The 24,494-nt window shown below is 43.0% G+C and overlaps 1 protein-coding gene across 5 annotated transcripts in view; it reads left to right on the top strand.

Annotated features, from left to right (window-relative positions):
- EML1 (EMAP like 1) overlaps positions 1-24,494 on the top strand; it is a 130,132-nt gene that overhangs the window by 25,595 nt on the left and 80,043 nt on the right. For 2 of the 5 annotated variants that reach the window (XM_075103890.1, XM_075103891.1), the window contains exon 1: positions 19,528-19,809. The exons of 2 other annotated variants lie outside the window; for them this stretch is intronic. In XM_075103890.1, the coding sequence (XP_074959991.1) occupies positions 19,743-19,809 (67 nt within the window). In that variant the 5' untranslated portion in view covers positions 19,528-19,742. Of the gene's footprint in view, positions 1-19,378; positions 19,397-19,527; positions 19,810-24,494 lie in introns of those variants that run through there. One more of the 5 variants, XM_075103895.1, reaches the window with a different exon arrangement.

The following is a 24,494-nucleotide window of genomic DNA, read 5'->3' on the forward strand; positions in this document are numbered from 1 at the left end:
CAAGGACATAGTAGGAGCTAATTTGCTGCTAATTTCATGTCAATATGAAGCCAATAGGTATGTGAAAATGACCATGAAGATTTCACATACTTACATGGGGTCTGTTCACTCTGATTTTAAGATGACATATCTCTGGTGATGTAAGCCAATATTTTCATTTGTGTCCACAATCTATATAGCACAAAATGGGTACGCAAGCCAATGAATAAATGTTTCCATTATTGTGTTTGCAGACTGGAAAAAAGAACCCAGTAAACCTCTGAATAGCATCAAATATACCCAAACTAGAACACAAAAGGCTTTTCCATAAATACATGCATTTTGGAATGCCTGTTACTCTGTTCTTAAAACAAAACCAGAGCTAACTGCCAATGAAATCAGCAGTCACCGTACCAATCAGATGATCAGCAAACAGCTAACACTTTGTCCTGTTTACAGGACAAAGTCTGGGCTTTGCTGTGCTCCACAGTGCCTAGAAGCAGTTCCCATCACTCCTTTTCTTACTGTTATTCTCCAAGATCTTCCAGCTTTACTGTAACTGGACTTGTGAAGTCGTAATTGCTATGAATATGCATAAATCTTCCCTCATAAATTATTTCTGACACACGAGTTTTAAGTAGGGCAACAAAGATATATGAACTAGACAGGCCGTAATTGTGTGGAGTTATTTTTTTATGAAGTAACTTGGATTTGAATATCAGGTATTTTTACTGCGGTATTCACTACAGCACTAAAGTATCGATTTTGTCCCCCTGAACACTAAATACCATTTTTAATATAAGTTTATTTGCATGGAACTAATATCCGTGACGCTGTGTTGGTTGCTATATTGTTTGTAAAACAAACATTAGCTGCCAAAGATGAGACAAAGTACCTGTACCCAGCTTCTACCCTGGTCACACCAGAGCTGAACGCATCAACAGGTTTATGTTTCCTGCACTCGATTTGCATAGCATTTGCACAGTTTTACATTTACTGTCTGGTTTTACATAGCCTTGCACCTGCAGCACTGTGCTGCAGGTATATTTGCACATTACAAAGGCTGGATAAATGGTGACACAGTCGCTACCCGTTTGCCCTAATCACTAATGATAAAGCTGGTCTAATTTTTAAAAGGAAAACTAGTGTTAAGCTAGATAGTTTACTGAAATACAACTGTCTATGTTTAGATTTTTCTCTTTGCCTAGAAATTATAATGTTCAATATAATAGCTACTTATTAAAAAAGTATATTTTTATCATTTCTTCCTCTAATAATTGCCAAATACTGTTGTCAGAAGCAAACAGTGAGACAGAAACATTTTCATTTTATAGTTTGAAAGGCCGTCTGAAAAAATAGGCTTGTGTTGAAGCATTTCTCAGAACATTTCTTTAGATCCTTCTGTCAAGGAAGATATTAAAATGGACATTCCTTTATCTTTTTATATATTATGGGCCTAATTTGACAGATTTTTCTTTAAGCGCATTTCCTGTTGTTTTCATTGCCCTTCTGAAACATCGATGATACCATGTATAAACACTCCCTGGTACATTTATTTACTATTTTTGGCCGCTGAAATATTCCACATCACAATTTCTAGGCTTATGAGCGTTGGTATTTGGAAGTACCAACTCCTAAGTGTATTTATGCTGACATACTATTAGCACCGACTCAGAAACATGTCCACTCCACTCCATCTTATATATTCAAGTCACCCTGCCAAAATTCAGGTTTCTTTCATATTCTGATTAGGTGCTTACTCATGTCTCTTTATAGCATCCTCTGTTCATAGATGGACTTGGCAGTGTGTCATTACATTCCTAAAAATTGCTCAGCTGGGGTGGAAAGGAAGCGGTAAAGCCCCACCTCGCAAAGCCTTGCTTCTCCACTGCAGTACGAGGGAGCATCACGATGTCCTCCCTCCTGAATGGAGCCATAGTATCAGCCTGAGCACATCACCTCATTTGAACTCCTGCATTATATAAAATGAGGAAAGAGGTTTTAATTTATCCAAGAACATCCCTATGAAAGGAGTTTTAAGTCATTTTGCCGATTATGAAATCGCAGCCGTGAAACACTTATTCAGGCAGAACTATTGATGGGAAGATCCCTATTACAGCTAGAATATTTTTTCCTCTAATAACAATGAAAAACCTGCTACATATTATTACATTTTGAATGACGGCTTCTATGCAGCAGGGTTTTAATCATCTCACTGTTGCCAAGTTTTGCTTTCAAAATCCCAGTGGAACACTTTTACCAGGCCTGTTAGGTAATGCACACAACTTTTGGGCACAAATTCACCATCTCCTATTCAATGTCCTCACGCTAGACCTTGCCAATGACACAGATGTTCTTTTTCCATAAATTCCATCAACCATGGTCTGGAAGCCATAGTTTTTGTTGTTCTGTTCATCTCTGCTTTGTATGCATTTGTTATAGCTGGTCATTACCCCTTAACAAAAAACTTTCTGTCTAATTCAGCTTCTCTTTAAAATAAAAGTTCTGAGGCAAAGAGAAGATCATTCTCTGCCGTGGGCCAATTTTGACCCTTATGTAAGCATCAGGAACATCTTCAGTATTTAAAATGGGAAATTTTGTTTTGTATTGTCCCGACCCGTGAACGCTTCCTTTTTTTTTCCAAATCTCAGAACATGTCAATTATACAGATTTTGCAATGCTTCCCTCTTATAGACTTATTTCTAATGGGATAGCTCACATTTTGTCAGACCAAAAGTGGAAGCTTTAAAATTTATGAATCTTTCAAGTGCTACTTTCCATAGGGCATGAACCACTTCCTACTTCCCAAACATTTGAAGATCCCAAGGCCGTAATAAACACATTTGACTCCAAATCAGTTTCATGGACGTCTTGCCCGAAGAAAAGACATAAACCTAATCAGTGACTGAAATCTGGGCTGACTCTCCAACCCTCAAATAAATGATTGCCGTAGAGCATCTCAGTTGGGATGGGAGCCTGAGGGCACATCAGGGCTGCTGTCACTATTTATGGCTCCTGCTGTGAATCTTCTGACAAGGAATGGCCAATTCTTCTGTTTTAGAGGATCCTTTGGTCATTCCTGTTCTATTGCCTTTCTTTCGGTATTGCTTAAGAAACAGTCCTGTACTAGCCAGAAGATTAATGACATCACCTAATTGGTTTTGCTATCCTTAGAGATGATGGGCCAAATTAATCCCTGTTAGAGCTCCATTAATCTTTATGGATTTACACCCAAGATTAATTTGCCCCCATGATACTAATCACTTGCTGTGTGGTCTGTGGAAAATCACTTAACTTTGCATGTTGGTTTTCCATCCCAGCTGGAAAATGGTAGAAATAACTCTGAGTTCAGTGAAGACAAATGCTCCAAAGACTCCTAGGATTGGTTAAAATGGAAGACACTTCTTAATAAAATGCATGCTTTATTTCTGAATGTTAGTTTCAGATTGCACTTGTTTTCTCACCTCTTAGTTAAGCTTGGATAGAAACATTTCCCTGTGGTGGTATGGATATGCCTGGTATTTATACCGAGTAAAGTCTTGGCACTGTAGAGCTTGTTGGGAATTTATGTGCTGATTATCCCAGGCCTGGGGCATCACACTTCAGGTTTCACAGAAGTCACACGTGCATACCCAGAGGCAGAATTTGGCCTTTCTCGTTTCTGCTTCATTTAGGCCAATTTCTACAGCTCATCCACAGTGAGAATCTCACTGAAGATAGCAGGAATTTTGCTTAAGTAAGGATTACAGGATTAATCCCTCTATCTACACTCATGTTAATTTTGGCAGTCATTTAGATCGGAGATCTCTGGAGCTCCCTAGCTCAGGTTCTTTCCATTCTGCTCACAGATATGCGTCTAAATGCGCCTCTCATGGATTAAAGTAGCAATTGCATTTACCAAGAGGCTTCTGTATTTGCAGAAAAATGTTCTGGTAATGCCACCAATTAGATAAAACTGGGACTTCACACAGATAATAGAAAAGAATCTGCTGATAAGGATTGCAGCAATTTATTTTAGCTGGAGGGAGGGACCCCTGCTAGAGGTGAATAACAAGCAATCCATCAGTTAGAAGACGGAAAGTACACTTGAGTTTTACAACCCATTCGCTTTTAGTAACCCCAGGCACTATTATTCAACCAGAAAATATATATGTTGAAATCTGTTCTTCTCTATTTATGCACATTTATTGTGTTCAATTGCCTATATTAGCAAATATAGGTATAATAAAGAAGCTAAAGAATCAGTCGTCGTCTTTTCTAGTAGAAAACTACACAATAAGATTTAATGATCTTTGCAAAAAGAGAAGGTGCAGTGTGTTCAGTAAATAAATAATTTTTATAGCATTTTAACACTTACTTGGTACAGCTTCTTTGAGCGATTCAGAAATTGCTATGTAAGGGCAAGTATTTTTCAGCTATACATTTTATTTTACAGCAAGTATTAGTTATTTCTTCTTAATTCTAGAAATATAAAACCTGTTTTACCTCCTTACTGGAATGCCAACAGACATGCTAAATATACTCTGAAATCATCGTCAATTATTTATTTGAGTTGGCAAGGAAAAATATTTTTAAAGTTTAATGAACGCAGCAGTGATACACAGTTTCATGTTGCTGAGCAACAATATTGGTGGCCAGTATTTTTAAGGTAAAAGAATACAGTATAATCATGTTGATGCCTCAGGGCTCTGTTGTACCTCCCATAGTAAAACTCAGGGGAGCAGGACCAAAGGGTGCATGCAGCGGACTGAATCTCTCATGAAGAAGCAGCTGCTTGCGGGTCAGGAGGGGTAGCTTGAGGACAGCCCCCAAACTCCATAGGTCCCAGAAGCCCATAAGGAAGGAAGCTCTCACCTCCTTCAGGGCAGAAATGATTGAAAGATTGGAGTGAATTGAAGGGGAAGCTTGAGAGGGATGTAGGAAAAAATTGAATTCTGTAGAGACAGTGGTTAATCTGGTGCTTCTCAGAGCTCAAGGATGAAGAGACATTAAGTGAAGTAAAAGGCAGAACATAAATTTGATTAAAAGAAAGGCTTTTGCACAATGCATAATTGATCTGTGGGACTAACTACATCAGAGTGCTACTGAGGCCAAAAGCAGAAAGGATTTGGAGAATGACTAGCACTAATACAGGTCAAGCTATCATCAGTAGCTGCATGAGATAGTTTTCTTTTTTTAAAATAAGAAAAAAATATATATTTGTATCTCTCTATATAAATACCTACCTTCCTGCTTCCCAGGACTAAACAACTAAATAGCAAAACTGGGGAGAAAACTCTCCCGAGGACAAGCTATTTTATAAATGCCTGTTGTGTGGCAAGCCAACAGGTCTGGGTTAGCCTGGTAGCTCTTGTTCACATGATGTTCTGTAGGGATGTCTCCCCATACGATGGCTCTTGCCTTGGGTTACTTTCTTTGTATTTGGGCCAAATCCCAATTCAATGGGACGTGGGTCAGTGAGAAGGGAGATTTCATAATAAGGCTTCCACAAGCCTCTGTGGCTTTGCAAGCAAAAGTAGAAGCCTTCCCACTTGGAAAAGCCATGGAAATCGCATGCTGACTTGACCGAGTCTGCCCAAACACGTCCCTTACTGATAAATGCAGTTCCAGCCACACGGCTGTCCCATGGGGAAAGGTGCAGGGCTGGAAGGAGCAGAGCAGAGTGCTGCCATTTCCTTTGCTGCCAGCTTCTGTTTCCCCCTGATAATAAAGGGGCTGAAAATATGCAGCACTAAGGCTCGTTATTTATTAACCGCATTCCCCAACAGACACACTGGTGCAAAGCAGTACCAGATTATCATCCTCGATTTGTGCATATTTTTGAAAAATGTACTCTGTGCCCACTGGGAGTTATGTTTTTGAACGCTCCTTTTTATGTACTCTCTGAGTCATATTCCTATCATTCCTATAGCTCACAATATTTTCCCATTGCCATAGTGACTGCCTGTGAGGAAGGCACAGCCGAGTAACTTCAAACTGAACCCAAATTGCCTACCAGACTGGACGTCTGCTTGAGTTTGTCTTACATCAAGCAGGCGGTATGAACCAAATAGTGCTTTTTATTTTTAAGGGAATCACAGTTCCTTTCTGACACAGAGGTGATGATGTCACCTGTCTGATCTAAAAGTCCTCCCACCAAATCATCCCAGATGGTCTGATCCTAAATCTTCCGAGTAGGTCTGACTCCCTAAGTAGGCAGTGACTCCACACCTGGATTCTTGCAGAGCAGCTGAATGGATTGAATTGCAATAGTAAAGTAGGTGTTGCTCACTTGCGTTTTTGTGTGCCCTTCCCCCCCCCCTTCAGCTGAACTCCTTAAACTTAGAAAGAGTTTGGACCAAATCTGCGTTTCGGAACACCTCCCTCTGTTGGACACAGATCCAAATGTCACAGCTTTCTCAAATGTCACACTGTTATGCCTAAGCAGAATGGCAAACCTGAGTTTCATACATGTGAAGATATAATTTTAAACTTTGTGGTTTAGGTTCTGGAATATATAAAAGATTAATAGATTTTATGAATTTAAATGTCTATCTCAGATAATGTAAAAGTCAGGTTTCTCTTTTAGAAAATCCTTTTGTTAGCATTGTGAAGGGGAAATCCAGCAAATAGATAATCTATCCTTCAAGGTTAATGAACATTTTCACTGCCTGTTTAGGAGATTGTGCGGCTAAGAAATAAATCATATTAGATTATCACTCTCTTATGAGGGAAAGGAAGGACAGTTTGTACAGAATGGCTTTATGTGTAGGTGTCTGCGAATGCAGAGAAAAGAGAGGCATAAATGCCTTTCATCTCGTAGAAGGGAACAATATAAACAGAGCCGAGCATTCGATTCTGTCCCTAGCAGTACTTTGTGATATGAAAACAAACGCAGACTGAGCTAATTTTAAAATATTTTCAGATGTGCTGGTTGCTTCCATGCTCAGGAGCATCAAACTCAGACAGAGCTCTCCTTTCCGTAGGTGTATGTGTTTGCCTGCTAAACAGCAATTAGACACTTTTAACTGAAAGCAAATACTGCAGTCAGCGTAAATAGCCTTTTTACTTCATCAGCTTGTCCATATGAGCATTATAGGAGTGGATCCAAAAAAGGGAACAGAGTAGAAAACTGAAATCCCAGACATACCACGTATTATTTTGGAAGCGGACAGCGAGGACACCTCAGTCCTAATGCCTACTCAGGCTTTTGGCATTTCACTATTGCAACTGTGGCAGTGATTTTTGCCAAGTTTTGACTCTGCTTTGTATCTTCTTATAAAAGGGAACAGGGCATTAGCTCCTTTTCTAACGAGCACTAGCGGACTGGGATTGCTTTGTGTTGACCTGACCTGACACGGACCGCTGACCATGAGAAGAAAGGCTGATTCTCCATCACTAGCCCCCAGAATAGTAGCACTGTACACACGAGCGCTCAGAAAAGTGACTTGCCTTTTTCATATATCAACTTTCTTTTCTGGTATGATGTTAACTAAGCTGTTTTTTTCATCAGCTGCTCTTGGGGGTGGTAGGAATATGTTGCCAATGACTTAAACGGCAGCAAGATGTGGTCTCCTCAGAACAGAGAAATGGAGCAATGTCCTAATTTATATCATTCCAGCTTGATAGCAACTGAGAGACATTTCGTAAGTAAAGTGGGATTATTTGAGGCACTCCAGCCGATTACCTGTGAACCTCATGTGAAAAGAACAACAGCAAAATGCCCACGCAAGTGGGCCTGTAGCAACCGTTCCCCAGAAAGCTTAACAAGCTGGACAATAACTCAGTGAGGTGGATCTCAGGAATCCTAGTCTGGAAAAGGCCTTGAGAGTTCATCTAGTCAATCTGACCCAAGGCAGGACCAGCTACATCACATCACACAGGACAGATATGTGTCTAAAGTGATCCTAGAGGTGTTCCATGGATGCTCTGTGACTCTGCAACTTAGCCCAGCGCTTTACTGCCCTTGCAGTTCGAAGGATTTTTTTATTCTAATGTTTAACCTGAATGAGAATCTTTCTAGATACAGTTTAAACCCTGTTGAAACTGGATTTAATGCTCCAACTGAGGTGTTTTCAATGCTGAACAGGGTGGAAGGATTTCTTCATACATTTTCAGGATTATTTATCCATCCCAGTATGCTGCTTGCCTTTTCCACTCTGCATAACATAGCTGACTCAATGTTTGGGTTGTGGTCTACCTTTGGTTGAGCTATTTCCTAACCAGTTATTACCCACCTTCGAGCAGATAATTCCTGTCTAAATGTAGTCCCTTGTACTGGTTCTTAGTATATTTTATCTTGCTTTTACAGATAGTTCCTTCAAGCTGCCAAGATCTTTTTTTAAATTTTAATCTGCCTATTGACTAGCATACTTGCAGAGCGCCCAAGCTGTGACCTGCACATTTACTAAGTATGTCCTCTGCTCCCTTTTTCAGTCAGTAATGAAAATGTGGAATATAATGGGACTAAGGACAAAAACATGCAGAACTGTATTTCATACACCCTTCTATTTTGTGTCACTTTTTATGTATAATTACCTGAACAGTCTTACACCTGTCAGAGCAGGTGTAGCAGGGTCAGCAAGGTTGGGTTTCCTTATTTGCTTATGAGAGTGTCATGGTGTGCAATAAGCCTTACTGAAGTTAAGTTATATGACACCAGCTGCCTTTCCCCTCTCCGCAGCACAATACAGTCATAGAAAGAACTAGACTGGTTTGACAGACTTTGTTATTACAACTCAAGCTGAATGCTACCTACTTCCCCTTTATCTTCTAGGCACTTATAGTTTGTTTAAAAAGTCCCAGGTTTTTCAGGGGGGTTGAAGTTAACCAGATGAATCAATAATCTCCTAGTTGTTCCTCCCCCCCATCCCTCTCCCCCATTTTAAAGACAGGCGCTGTGCTTTCCTGTTTCTGATCCTCTGACACCCTATACATCTAGTCACTCAGAGACACTAACTACCCATCCTTTGATCATTCTGCCCTTTAAGCATCATAGGATGAAGCTAACAAGTCTAGCTAATTTGAAAAAAAAATCTGAATACAGTGCAGCCATGGGATGAATCAAACTGCAGAACTAATTGATCCTAGTTACAGTCATCTATTTGCTAGGTTAATTTTCAGTTGGATCTGTTCCCCATCCAGATCCCTGCATGCCCTTACAAATCGCTGTGGCAGCGGGATGCAGGAGGAGAGTGAGGAGGGGGGAACAGATTGGAGCAGGAAAGGTGCAATGACATTTTTCAGCAACAGCACTGGCTTAACAGGTTTGTTGAAATACAGCTTTAATGAAGACATACAAAAAAGCCATTATTGCCTTGTGCCTTCCCTGTGTCATCTGTCGATAGTTGTCTTGCACCCCTGAGTAGTGGACTGACACTCCCATGGCCTTCTTCATACGCATTTGTAGAATGACATCTTGTTACCTCACTGACCCTGCTTGTATCTTATTTTGTGCTTTGGTCTTTCTGATTTTACTTCAACATGCTTTTGCTGTTCATTTATACTTATCCTCAATAGTTCAATCACTTTCCATATAGTTTCTTCTGGTCAGGTCAGAAAGAGGCTTGGGATGAAGCCAGGGACTTTATTACTGCATTTCCTCTCCTTCTCCTACAGTGGGATAACTTGAGTTTCTGAGCTCCAAGGGAAAACAGGTAGGGATGGAAAACCTCTAGGTTTCAGCCTTCATGTGCCATATTGCCTAATTTCACATGGAAGGAAATGGTGAATGAATGCCAGAACAAATACTCTCCATCAGATTAATGGAAAAACTTCAAAATGCTAAATCATATCTAAGACTGTTCCCTAACTGTACTGCTTGAATACGATGTAACCTGGAGCAGTACACAGCCCATGGAGGACACGAGCAAGAGAGAAAAGTCCTTTTTTTCTGCGGTTCTCCAGCAGTTCTGATCTGCTCAGCAGAGCTAAATGTAAACAGATATTTTGTTCTGCTTCTAGTCTCTAATTGCATCATTTTCCACAAGTTCACATGTATGAGAGCTGAAAATCATGAGTCATATGTATTCTTTTCCAGCATAAAGTATTATTTACTGCTTATTCTTGGATGGGCACCACATGACATTTAAAATAGTGAAGTTGGCAAAATGTCCTTTTACACAGTCTTGCACAGGTTTTCTTTAAAACCTCTTACTGATATAAAATGAATGCCGTCAACTTCTTTGAAAAGCATTTTTTTCCTAATTGGTCATACAGAGCTAAATTGCATCAACGTTGCTAAGCTTTTTTTTCCTGCTGAAATGATTGCAGAATAAGAAAATAACTGCTGATGTCTTGAAATAAAAAATGTCATGAAAAATAAGGAGATATTATAGATGTGTAAATCTGAAAAATCTGGATCCAGAGTTTTGACCGTTTAGTTGAATGAAGTCCCTGATGAGCATTAAGCAGCTAGCTAGGCTATTTGTAATTATTTTGTATATAGCACCATAAAGCTATATAACACTTTTTCTAACAAATGAAAAGTAATGAAATCAAGACTTCAGCTGAAGCTGAGGGTGCTCTGCAAGGCTGCAGCAGATGAAGAGTTGGTCCCTGGCCTATTCAACCCATCCCTTAGTCAAGGGGGACTCATTCACCTTCGTGTGGGAATATTTGTCTGAAGGGATGGTTTTGGGAAAAATGCAAAATTCTTCATTGCAAGATTTCTCAGACATCTGTAAAATATACCGCAAGCTGTTTATGGCCAAAACATTCATTAAACAGCCACCGATATGTAAAAGAGCTGTTTAAGAGGAAGAATGAGAAGGAAAAGGCAGCAAGCCCCTGCGAGTCAGGTCTGTAGGCTGATGCTTAGAGGGAGATCCTAGCTTGGACTGCACGGTGGTCACGCAGTGTCCCTTGGCAACCTCCAGCCCTTCTCCAGCCCATGCACGCTGCAGGGGTTTTATGTTCTTAATTCTTTCGTTCATGGCTGCATCTGCTTGTATAATTTATGGCACACAATACATATTTTTCTTTTGAGATTGATTCTATTCTTTATTCCAGCATTTATTCTGTCGGAAAGTGGTGGGACAAGGAGGGGTTATTGGGCATCAAAAAGTTGAAAAGAACTTGTCTTCTTGCCCTTTCTTTCTTGAATTATGACGGCACTAACAACAAAATCCTTTCACAGTTTTCCTCCTTTCCCTTATCTGTAGCTCTGGTTTTCCCTTGTTTCTTTGAAAGCTTGAGAGAGAAACGTCAGGTGGTGAAATACTTAAGAATTAAAGGGCTGTATCAGGAAGCGTTTTTAAAATTAGGTGACTTGGTATCCGAAACAAATGCACGATTGTTCTTCATGCTTGGATGGCTGGCAGCCAGGCGGCAGGGCCTGGGCTATTTCTCAGGGCTTCATTCAGAGACTGTCATTATTGCCCCTATTACTTTTTCCTCTGCCCTTGAATGCCACCACCAAAGTGAAGAATGCCACGCATGGCTTCCTCTGAGGAGAATTAGTAATCCTACACCTTGCACTGGCTGGCAGATATGTTTTAAGAACAACCAGCGTTTTTTCCCCAAAAGCCAAATATTTTATTACTGTATAGACCTGATCCTGCAATTTAAACCCCAATGTCTATTCGCATTCCTGGGCAATACAGTGAAAGCTTCTTTGGTTCAACTACTTACTTTGTTGCATTTATTTCTTAAGTTTTATATGTCAAAATGAGATCAACAGTGGAATTTATCTAAATTTCTGGGTACTTGCTATGAATCTGTAGAAAGAAATTACTTTGAAAAAAACACATGTAGCACAGAATTGCTTTGATCACATTGTGGGCCTTGGGTGATTGCGCAGACCAGAACAAAAAAGTCTCTTCCAAGCCAAATTCTGTTCCAAAGCAAATAAAAAAAGTTTAATTCAAAACAAACCTATAGTTACCCACAAAAATAAAAGCTACAGCCCATGCTGGAAATTAGTGTAAAGTAATGTTGAAAACTGTAGGAAAGGATTCTTCCCTATTGCTTTTTTCTCGAGCCAGCCAAGTTTAGGTTAGCTGATGATTTAACTGTTTTCTTCCATCCCCAGGTTGTGTCTTGGGATCTTGTACCAGGAAAGCAGAAATGGGCTGAGGCAGCAAAAACAGTGGAGGGATGAAGCTCTCAATGTAGGTGGTCCTGGGCTCTGGCAGATATCAAAGGAATCTGTGAGCACAGTGGGCTGAATTTCCTGCGTATCCCTTGTAGGTCATCCTGCCTTCCACCCTCTTGCTCCTCGACCTGCTTGGGAAAAGCTCATGGAAGTTCAATGAGTTTGAACCAGTGGACTTTCTAATGTCCCCTGCAGAAATAACCCACTCTGTAGAAATGGAATATCGTCTTCTTTCTCGCCCCATCTCTTTTAACAGGAGCTGGGTAAGCAAAACGTTAAGATGGGTTGATTGAGGTAGTAACTGGGCATATGTGATGGGAGGAGTTAAGATTACAGGTAAATTCTCCAACTACTTTCTATGACTTGTTTAGTTGTTCAAATTAGCTTTTCCAATAAACCCCTAACTAAAAGAAAGCATAACATATAAAATCACTAAAAGAGGTGCAGTATTATTTCCAATTACCTCTCAAGACACTTGCCATAGTTCATTTTCCAAACCTGGGCAAATTTCCAGTAACATAAATTACCAATTTTAGCTCTTATTGCAAACGTAGAAAATGACATAAATGAGATTGGCGAGTCCCTTCTAACATTAATATATTGAACGGATGTGGTGCTTCATCTTACACACACATTTTTATGTGTGCTTTATTATTTACATGGCCAACAGTAAATTTCCCTAGTATGCATTTGTTCCCATGAGGTGCCCTTAATTGTGATGGATCCTGAAAAGAGTGAAACAGTGACATGGGAAGGTGGGAAATCATGAATACTGGGTCTGATAAGGCACAAGTTTAAACTACCATTTTACTGATCAAGGAATGTAAGAAATGGTGCTGAGATGCCTCCTTCTGTTCCTGGGTGCTGTGGGTATCTGTTTGCAGGGTAGAGAGACTTCTCTCTCACAGCGTATCTGACATATGGCCTTTCCTTTGGATATATATTCTGTTTTCTACTACTGGGTTTTACACATTCTTCTAAACTGCTACAGTCAAATTAAAATTCTCAGTCTAAAAACTGAACAGAACTAGTTTAGTACTTTATTTAAAAAATAGCAATTTTTGTGTACACCTTAAATGATCAATTCTTTATGCTGTTTTTTAAGTACTATTTAAAAAAAAAATCTACATTATAGTTTGCACTAGCTTTTTTCTTCTGTACTGTAATTCAGAAGGCACAAATTTAAACTGTCATGGCTTTGTATAAAGCAGGTATTAAATTCTAACAAAATATGGCTTAAATAGATGCATAAAATAGACCTCTGGAATATTTATTGTCATAGTAACAGCTTTATTACCATAACACAAAAACAAACAAAAAAATATCAGTGATCTCAGCCACATGCAGGAGGAGTGTCTATGTGGTGCTAGCCACACAAAAGCGTCCCGTTTTCATACTCGCTGAAAGCATTTCTTAATACTTACATGCCTGGGCCTCCCCGAGATTTCAGTGGGTGCAGAAAAGCTCCTCCTGCTGGGAAGGAATTCCCTGTGGGGAGTGTTACAGACCTGTAGGGATGACCCTCCCATGCCCTGCCTGGTGAACTGGTGAACCTGTGCCAAAGCTATTGTACCTGAAACCAGAGAAGCAACTCTAGCAGGAGGTAGGATTCTTGCCCTTGAACACGTAGCTCTTAAAGAGCTTTGCTACTGGAAGCTTTCATCCTCCATTTAGGGCCGAAGCCACCAAAAATAGGGTTGCAGAACTGAGCTAGAATTGAAAACTTTTAAGGAGTAATTTTGAAGAGTGGACAGATTATTTCCTCATGTGATGTTATCCATCACTGTGCCTCTTCACATCAATCTCTCAGAGTATTAATATCTCAGAAATGCTGTTCCCATCAGCGCAGATTGCACAGAAGGTGGAAAAGTAGTTGCATTCTTGTGTATCTGTAGTGTATTTTGCTTTTCATCAGTTTAGTATCATAATGTTATATCTGTGGGTGTAACAAGTCTGCAGTTGGCCATTATGTACACTGAAGTGCATTGAACCCAACTTTTAGGGGACCTTACAAAAATAAGGGTATTTCTACTGCAGGTACTATGCTTGAAAGCATTTCATAAAAAGAGGTCAAGTAATACCTTCAGTGTTTGCAGGCAGGGTAGTCTAATGGTTAGTGCACTCAGCTGGTAGTTATTCTGGTTTGACTCTGTCACCAGCTTCCCCGTGTGACTTTGGCTGTGTCATGTTTTCCATCTAATTTTCCAAATAAGTAAAATAAAGACAACCCCTAGTTCAAAAAGGTGGTGCAAGTCTGACAGCACCGCTGTTTGCTGAGCAGCCTCCCATCTTTGAATGGGAAGAGTCATAGATGTGCAAAGCATTACTCTTTTCATCTTCAAAGCCTTCCCTTTGTATTTACAAATTAATCAATCTGCAAAGCAATATGTTTTTTTTCCTGGGCAGTATGATTAAGAATATTCTTATTCATTATAGGGAAAATTCCACAGTTCCAATATATGTCATTCAAAACAACCTGATGTCTACAGACATACTGCAACATATTTTCATTTGGATTGTAAAACATGCATATCTTTGATGGTTTCATCCCACATTTGTTATATTGTATTTTTAATGTGCTCAGACTGTGCTGGCATAATGGTGATCCTCCCCTTATACCCCATCTTTCCCACATGCATGAAGCGTGCTTTGTAGTGACATTCATGAAGACCCCTGCTGCGGCTCAAACACTGGAGTCCTGCTATTTAGAATGAATGATTATTCCAGCAGTTGAAGTGTTTTCACAAAGGAGACTGGGCGGCAAGGCTCTTCTTCCTTTCCGACCCCTCAGTAGGAGAGGAAACCCTTATTTGAGCCTATGATAGGACCCTGACAGAGAGCCCCACTCTAATACCTGGAGATAGTCTACTGGTGAGGAAAAGCCACTTCTGAAGGATGAAGACAATTTATTCACCGCATGAAATTATCTTAAAAATAACAAACAATCTCTGCTGCTGCTTAAATCCAAAAGTTGACCCTAGAGCCCTGAGTACTGATCTCATCCTGCTAGTGCCTAAAACCCAGCTGCTGGTTCTTCCTTCCTCTGGGCTCCTGCGGTGCGTGGCCTGCTGCTGCTGCTGGCCCCTGGCTCCTGCTGAAGCACCGTGTTTTCCAACATTTAGGCAGAGCACTGTGCCACTGAAATGAGGTCTGTCCTCCCATGCCAGCTTTCAGACCACCTAACTCCCAGTGCCGGTGATGAACAGCTGGAAGAAGTGCCATTTCTTCTGTTTTAAATGAGTGATAGATTATTCAGGGAGAAGCACACGCGTGGTACCTTGTGTTTTGGATTGTAGTCTGGGGCCAGGCGCCAAGTGTTGCAGTGATTCAGTTTAATGGATGAAACCCCTGACTCACAGAGGAAAAGCAAAACTTGAACAAGTATGCAATTTAAAACCTTCCAGGCTTGAGCAGAGACCGACTGCTGCATTAAGGAAGACTGTAAATGGTGAAATGAACTCTTACGTCTTAACTAGAAACACAGTGAGCTACAGAACTGAGCTCAGCTCCCTTTGATCATGCTGCAGAAATTGCGTCCTATCAAATGATTGCGAAGGAGCTTGAGGGGCTCTTGAAAAGTTAGTCATGGTAAAAGAGATGCTATAATTATATCCACTGATAATTTTAGAGAAACCAGCACATTTGCTGATGGTGATAGATGCTTTGCCTGATGAAGAATTCCCTAGATACAAAATATGTTTGATGTGTGCAGTGGCTGTCCAAGCTTTCCCAATCTGTTCAGCAGACACGCGTTGCAATGACCTGAAAGAAGAACCTCTGTGGTGAACTGAGCCTTCACCTCCTGTAACTCTGCAAAGAAGGGCCCACTACCCCTGACACCATTAGCAGCTTGCACAGCTGGCTTTGCTGCTGACACCCAAATCCCAACGTCCTTCCCTTACCAAGTGCCATCACCTCCTTCCCTGAGCAAGCCCGCTGAAGGCAACGGCGCTCAGCACAGAGCCAGGTGTCAGATATGAAGGATAGGACATCCAAGCGGTCACCAAATGGTGAAAACTGCCTGGTGCTGTCAAACGGCAGAGGCACAGAAATGACCTAGAAGGGAAAGTCCCTCTTCAAAAGTCCTTCTCTACCAGCCAGGTGAAACATGCTTGTATTGGGCTTTTTCTCTCAACTTTATCGCTAAATGTGAACAGTGCAGGGATAAGATTTATATAGTCAGTGCCTGCTATTTTAGTGCAATTTAAGAGGATGCTGTAACTCAGATTTCTTTGTTTCATATTGACATGGTGACTGGGACAGCTCACTCCTGACTTGAGAGTATCGTTAGCTATAACATCGTATTATAATACAATTCTGTATTGTTGAGAGTTAAGAACTACAGTACTTCTGATATGAACCTGCTGCAGGATATTTTTTGTATTTATTAGTAATGCAAAAGAAATAGAAATAAAAAAGGAACAAGAATACATAAAACACCAAAATTCTTTCACTATAGCCTGTTAACAGGGAGCGAAAGCAAGGCTTCTTTGTCCTAAAACTGGAGTATTAACTCTTGAAAATTCAGCTAGGGATGGGTAAAAGCTCTTTTGTTCTCACTTAGCAAATAGCCATTTGTATTACACTATTCAATACAATGAAACTTAAATCATTAGTTACAAAATATGGCTTTCAAAATGTAACATCATACGGAGCTCCTGACACTGCCAAAGGTAAGCGCGCACATACAGCACAACTCCCCTCCTGATACATCGGTCCCGCTGTATTGCTCAGGATGCCACATTCCCATTTATATAATTTCCCATTTTCCAACGCACTAGCTTTGATCTGTACAAATGATTAAAGCTATAGTTTACTGAAAAATGGACAGCAAAAAGAAGCGTTTTCATTGTTTTGCCATACCAGCAGAATCCCCAGAGACACGTCAGTGCATCCTTCAGATCCATTGTCCCATTGTTCCCATAGCCAGGCAGAATTTCATTTTGTGCCTTGTAATGCAGTTCAGTGTAATAAGATTGTAACAGGTCTCAAAATCATGGCAATCAAATTATGAAACTGTTTTCCTTTTCTAACCCTTGCCCTCTGAATATAATGGCATCCTAACGGCATCTAGAGACGAGCTGAGACCATTTTCTGTCGCATCACCGAGCTGCTTCGCAGCGCGGTGAGCCGCTAGGCTTCCCTGGCACCTTCACGACTAATTTTGGTGGGTAACGTATTGCAAGGTTTTAGATGGTGTATGTTCCTTTAACGAAGCCGCGCTCGGGTCACGCTTAGGTTTGAGTTTCTAAGTGGCTTTTAATTTCCGCTCTCCGAAATGGAGCTGCATTGCCCCTTTTTGTCCTTTCTTCTGCTTTGTCAGATGCCGTCAAAGTTATTGGGCATTTCCTTCTCTTACCTTTGTAGCACTCTCCCTAACAGCACATCTTGTGCTACTTAGTGCTTTTAGATGGCATGGATTTAATATATTTATTTGCCAAAACTTGCACATCTGAAGGAAGTATAGGTTATGCCAACATTCACTTATGGAGAGCACACTACTTGTGCTGAAACTGTCTCAAGCTAGTGGAAAATCAGCATATTAATACACTTCTCAACCTCAAAAAGAATAACTTAATCACAGCAATAATGTTTTAAAATGAAGGAGGCTCTTAACTAAAATTTGTATTAAAACTGAGTTTCATTTTTCTGTTATTGTAACTTCTCTGCCAAAAATCCCATGCATTTACGTGTTTCTGTGTGTACATTTTTTTAGAACAATATGGCATCTTTGAAAAGTTTGAATGCTTACGAATGAAAAGGCCATGAGAAAACCTAAGGGCTCTGTGTTAAAGGTGAGAAAGAATCATGGCTCATTTAAAACATTAAGAAAATATTTTGTCTTTAGTATTTCTGAAGTAATTTTCTCTTCCATGATTTTTTTGGTTTTTATATAATTAAACAACCACAAATTTCTGTTATTTTATAGCCCCAGCTGTAAAATGCAGTTGTTTTTGTCAGGTAGAAGTTAAGCACCACCAGGCTAGGTAAGTACTCGTGTTGGGGATAACTTCAGTTCTCCCAAATTTGGCACTGACAATTCAGGAGGGAGCACTTTTCACTCCACTTTAATATGGAACTGATATCTCCACCTAATTTCATAGCATATTTTTGTGTTAGCACTACCCCGGTTTAGTGGTTGGTGAAAAGACTCGTATGTACTGAACCCATGCCTGTAAATGAATCCACATGATGGAACTGCCCTGCAAAAAGTTCCTGAAAGGACCGAGACCTGGAGACAGGCTTTAAGTGCTTTGGCATTTTTCACGATGAAAGGCGCACTATTCTTCTTGTGTCCCTTGAGGAGGTTAAAATAAAAATGCTGTGCAGTCACTGGACACTTCAACATTCCCAGCACAGAAACTGAAGCCCATAGGTAAAACATAATTTTACTGTACTACTAGCCACCAGTTTTGCACCACTACCCTCATCTCACACCGAATGGACATTACAAACATACATAGATGAAAACATTAAAAAGTTGAAATCATTTTAGTATCCTATGTCGGAAAAGTGTTTAATATTGTTCAGACTAAATAGTTAAAACTGTTCACGATGGCATGACAAATGACAGTATGTATCTTTTTTTTTTGTTGTTGTGTTATTGTGAGAGGGTATCAGTTCCAATACTATCCTGACAACGCTGTGCTGTAGGCGGCTGGATCGCCACTGAAGGCGGTGGGGGCACAGGGCGCAGCTGCTGCTCCACGGGAAGAGGCGAGAGGAGCGTCAGGCAGGCCAGCAGCGAGCAGCGCGTTCCTGCGGCGAGGCGGGATGCGGGACTTCGCCCACACCAGCGCTGTCCCTGAACGCAGCACCCAGCACCCACCGCCCGCTGCACAGCTCCTGCCTCGAGCTCCGCCTCGCCGCCGGCCGCCACCCTGGGCACGGCCGTGCCCATCCTCGGGCCGCTCGGCGGGCGCTCCCTCCGCAGGGAGCGCGGGGGGCTCTGCCGCGCCTCGGCCCGGCCGGGCCGGGCCCCGCGGTCAGGCGGCCGGCAGCGCCCCTCGCCGCCCCGCGGGGGACCGGCCCCTCTCTCGGGCGAGGGCCGGGTTTTCGGCGGCGCCGGGGCGGCCCGGCGCGACGCGGGGGCTCGGCGGGGCCGCTGAGGAGCAATGGCCGCGCCCGGCCCCGCGCCCGGCCCCGCGCCCGCCGAAGGACGTGGCTCCTCACGCGCCCTCCCGCCCCGCTGGGGCTAGCGGTGCCCGGGCCTCACCGCCGCCCCTCCCGGCCGCCCAGCGGCTGCCGTCCCGCGAGATCCCGCCGGCTCTGCTCCGACAGGGCTCCGCCACCGCCGCAGCGTCTCCCCTCCGCCGGCGAGCCGGAGCCGCCGCTGCCGCCGGGGTAAGGAGCAGCCCCGGGCCGGTGCTGGGATCGCCGCCCGCTGTCCCGCCGCCGCCGCCGCCGCCGCCGCCGCCGTGACGGCGGCGCGCCCCGCCCCGGCCCGCCTCGCCCCGCCCCGCGGGTCTCCCCCCCCCCCGCCTCAGCGGCGGAGCGGATCGGAGCAGCGCGGCGCGCAGGAGCGGCCGCCGCCCCAGCCGCGGCGGAGTGAATGGGTTGCCATGGCAACTGAGTGAGGCAGGCAGCAGGCCGGCGCGGCCCCAGCCGCCTCCGCTCCTCAGCGTGTGGGCGAGGAGGCAGCGGGCGGCCGCCGGGACAGCCGAGGGGAGGCCGGGAGCGCAGCGGCAGGATGGAGGACGGCTTCTCCAGCTACAGCAGCCTCTACGACACCTCCTCGCTGCTACAGTTCTGCAACGGTGAGGGCGGGGGCCGCCTTCCGCGGCCGTCCCCGGGGAGCGGCGGGGTCCCGGCGGGGCGGAGGGGAGCGGAGAGGGAGGCCGGCGCGGGGGCGGCAGCGCCGGGAGCGGGCCTGCCTGGGGCTGCCGGCGGCGTCTCCGCCGCCCGGGGCCGCCCAGCTCCGCCGCGTAACTCGGGGAGAGGAGGAGGAGGAGGAGGGAGAAAACTTCACCCCCCTCAGCCTTCCCCGTTATACAGCGGGAAACCTGCCGGCCCTCGGCGCCGGGCGCCTCTGTGAGGAACTTCTCCCGCACCCCCTCACGGGAATACGTGTCGATATGTGCGCCTGTGCAGGTATATGCTATAGAGCCGTGTGCGGATCTGCCTCGGGGGCAGATCTGGCAGCTAAGCGATCACCCACCGCTGCGTGTCTCCGCCGGGCGTATGCCAACCTACATATCTCTACATCTCTCTGTACGTACACGGCGGAGCTGTGAGCGGACGCGTGTGACCCTGAGGCGCGCAGGGGCACGGCAGGGCGGCGGTGCGAGCCGTCCCGGCGGCGCGGCGCGGACGGGGCAGGTGTCCTTCCGCCCCCCGCCCCCGCCTCCGGAGCCCACCCAGAGGCTCGCTGCCGCCGCCTCCAAGGACAGTTTCTAGGTGTCGGATGCCTGGTGGAGTTGAGGGAGTTGGTCCGCAGTTACCGATTTTTTTCTTCTGTTATTTTTTTAACGTAGGGGTTGGTGGGGTGGTGGCGGCGTGACAGGGCAGCTGCTGGGCTGCAGTGACGGGTTGTAGAAAGGAGGGAGATGAGGAACTGCCAGTGTCCTCAGAGGAGGACCTTGGAGATTGGCCTGCGTAGTATTTGGCGTTATTCAGCAAGCTGGTGTTTACCGTTATGCGGGGGGAAATAGATATGGCATCTGAAATATAACAGAGAGTTCTTCATAATAATTTTAAGTTCAAAACACCTCATTTTGATTCTAGTTACTGCTTTCTAGCAGCAAAAATTTTATCACTTATAATCTTATATTCCGTTGAAAATTGATTTGTTGGTCTCTTATTCCCCCAGATTTTACTAGTGGTCTGGCTTTCTGCTGCTGTCTAAACAGCTGGAGTCAGGTTCATATTAAATTGCTTCATGACAGCAACTGCATCAAGTGGAGCTGCCTCTTCTCTTGGAAGAAATGAAACTGACAAATTTTACATTATTTTCTTTGTGGTGTGGTGCAAGGAAGGGACAGGTTAGCAGAAAACTCTAATAATATGTGTGGACCTTGAGATTGTGCGGGCAGTGATTCAGGGCACGACGAGTCGCCCGTGTGGGCTATGCATTGTGCGGTGACGCCGTACACTCAGAGCTCTTCAGGAGGGGAAACTGACTGTGTATGGGGGTTGTACACTAATAGCAGATGCCTGTTTTGCCTAAACTTAATAAATATTTCATTGTAAGCATTTTTAAAAAGAAAACACACAGCAATGCATTTCAAAGTTTATACTCTAACCCATTTATAAGCAAGCTGTCTTCCTACCAAAATCCCTGGGCTTTGCTCTTACAGTGTTCATGATAGTAGCATACATATGGGAACAGTAGGAGTAACAGGACTTCCTGAATAGTTTGAATACGCAGAGTAGCTTATTTCTGAGAACTGTCACATATGTTGATTTTGTAACTCTGAGCACGCATTATACATGATGGAAACAAGCCATGTGTAATCTATGCTGTACATAGTTTTTAAAATCTTGGTTAATCCTTAAGTATTATTTTCTAGAATGTGTTACTGATGAGATCGCTTGCCTAGCTGTTATCTCATTGTAGGTAGCGAGCTCAAGAGCTGTTATAAACTTGTATTGTTCTGTGTTTATAAAAGAAAGTGGTTTGATTCAGAAGCCTTTCCTTTTATGAGTTACCCTTCAGTGAGGTTGTATTAGATGAGATGAGGAAGACCAAGAGAATCAGGCCTTTGAATACTGCCTTGAGGTGATCAGACATTTCACACAGACGCACATGACCCATGAGGAAAAAAATACAGATGGAGGATGCCAGTGAGGGTTTTGAGGTTGAAAGAGGAAAAGAAAATTGCTTTACAGGGAAGTGGAAAGCTCTTGCAAGTATAATGGGTAGTATGAAAGACGACGTGAAGTTGGGAGTGGGGCAGGCATAAAGAAGAACCAAACAGAGCAAGCAAGTGGTGGAGATGTGAAGGAAAATGTGATTTTGATATAGGGTAAAGTGAAATACAGAAATGGCTGGTGAGCACTTGGAGTGATCATCGCTGTATGTCGAGAGGTTTTCTGTTCTGAACACAGAAGAAGGATTAATTTTAGTTTTACAAGTAAAGACATGATGGAATTTTCTGATGGTCTTGAACTGAAGAAATGATAAAGAGACTACCTGTACATACTGTGTTTGGAAAGATCAGGATACAAAGCCTGTGCTCCTGTCAGAATACCTGCGGCTCACCCGTAGGGCAGCAAGCGAGCTCTGTGCTGGGCCCAAGGATGGCTCCAGCTTCTCCCACTCCCCAGTCCCTGTTCCCTGCTTGGGGCAAGTGGCAGCCACAGAGGGGATGGTGGAGGAAGGGAGCAGTGGTGGGGATGAGGGAGCAGGATCTTGTTACCCCAAGCCTCCCTTTCTCTCTAGAAAGGGCTCTGGGTTCAGGAGAATTTGCGTCTTCCTCCCCCCCCCCCCCCCCCGCTTTCTTTACTCATATGCAGATCTAGTCTGAATGATTGTTTAGTGACATATGTTTATGGTTTACAATGTGTAAAAATACAGTAAATGGAGAAGGAAGGGAGAGAAGAAAGAGGTGAGGAAAATATGTTCGTTTTGAGCTGCCTGTCTAAAATCTAGGGCAAATATTTAGCACAGCTAGTTCAAAGACACCTACTTTCTGCAACTCTGTTTTACAGAACAGTAGGGTAGGGTTGGCGTTTGAGAAATGCTATGGTAATGAACGCAAGTGACAGTCTGAGATAGCATCAAAGCAAGAAATGCAAACTTGCGATGTGATTTTAGGCAAGTTATTTCTTACCTGTTGCCTTAGTTTCCTTAGTTGTAAACTCAGAGGAGAGTACATACCTACTTTGGAGGAGTTTATCACATCCATTTGAAATCTCCCTCGATTATCAGAGGACAGTCTTTTCAGATGCACAAAATGCTTTGCTAGTTGCTGTGCCTATTCTGTTTAAGTAAGACACTAAAACAACTCCTCTTAATGCCTGTCTAAGGACAGGTCTCAATTTACATCTTGCTTTGTAGGTAACGAAGAACACTGTCGATTTATTTTGCATGTTGAAAAGTAAAGCTTGGATAATATTAACTGTGCCTGGTAATAGATAACTTCCTTGGTATCGATGTAACTTTTATGTAGTTCTTAGCTAGAAAGCCATTATGTTTATCTACAGCCAGTCAGGGTGTTAGTAATGTGTTATTTAAGCTGAAGGTAAAAGTGATAGGGAATACTGATAAGGCAAGATAGTGTTGAGGTTTTTAGCGTCTGCTTAAAAACCGATGGAGAGAACCATGCCGGACACGAAACTGAACAGAACAAGGCATGTGTTGGAATTATAGATAGTGCTCATCTCACCTCCAGCTGATCAATTGAGCTGCAAGAGTGATCAGTAGTGACCATAGGCAGGTCGGGGAGGCATGTAGGGTGTGGGCAGCAGTTTGTGGGTCCTCTAACCACAATTCCCTATCCATCTATAGCCTTAACAATGACCTAATGAACATGGTCTACACCACCCTGATGGCTGTGGGCAGGATTATTCAGCAGCTGGAATGTAAAGGGTGAAATCTGTGATTCCTGTGCTCTGCAAAATGCCTATGTGGACTTAGAGAAGAAGTGAGAATTTATCCTTAATCATTTGCAACTTGTAGCGTCTCTTTAATATCCTTCACTTGGCTAGTGGGAAAAATTGTAGCTGTCAAATGGCCATTTCTGCCACCACAGATGCCTTTTTTGACAGAAACCTCAAATTTAGAGTACCTGGGTAAAGCAGTAAAAAAAGTGTAAAACAAATTCTTTACTAATGAAATTGATTTCTTTGGCAGGGGATTCCGTGGTATTAATTGCAGTTCTACTTAACTGATTATCTGAAGTGTAATTGCTAGTAGAAAAACTCGGCGTTTGAGAAAATTTTGAAGTGATGCCAACTATATTAAGTTTTATTAAAAAAAAGCAGAATAATTAAAAACAGTTATAAAAAGTAGAAGTTCCTTTTCACTCCCTCCCCCCCTTACCACTAAATCGTATTATTAATATTTTTGATAGGTAATAGTTTTCATAACTGTCAGCACTGTTTCTTTTAAGTCATGAAAAGTAAATTGTGTGAATCAGTTTGTATACAAGTTTTGGTATGTTTATTTCCAGCTTGAATCTTCTGCTTCTGTAATTATCCACCATTCCTGAAAATAAATTTAATATATGTACATTTTCTGTCTGACTTGTGTGTCTAGCAGTGGAGCAATACCTTGCCGGTGAGGAAGTGAATGCCACAAACAGGAAACCTTTATGGACAGTATTATTCTGGCAGTCCACTCTTCTTTCCCATTTGACTCTCACACTTCCTCTCCCCAGAGTTCCAAAATACAGCCAGTTACCCTCTTCCTACAGCTGGACCAAAATCACAAAATAGAGCATGGATTAGGGAAGGAACAATGGTAAGTTGAGCCTCATAGCTTTCAGGTCGCCAGTTCAAA

This window comes from Phalacrocorax aristotelis, chromosome 9 (assembly GCF_949628215.1).
Source record: "Phalacrocorax aristotelis chromosome 9, bGulAri2.1, whole genome shotgun sequence".
NCBI classification, from domain to species: domain Eukaryota; kingdom Metazoa; phylum Chordata; class Aves; order Suliformes; family Phalacrocoracidae; genus Phalacrocorax; species Phalacrocorax aristotelis.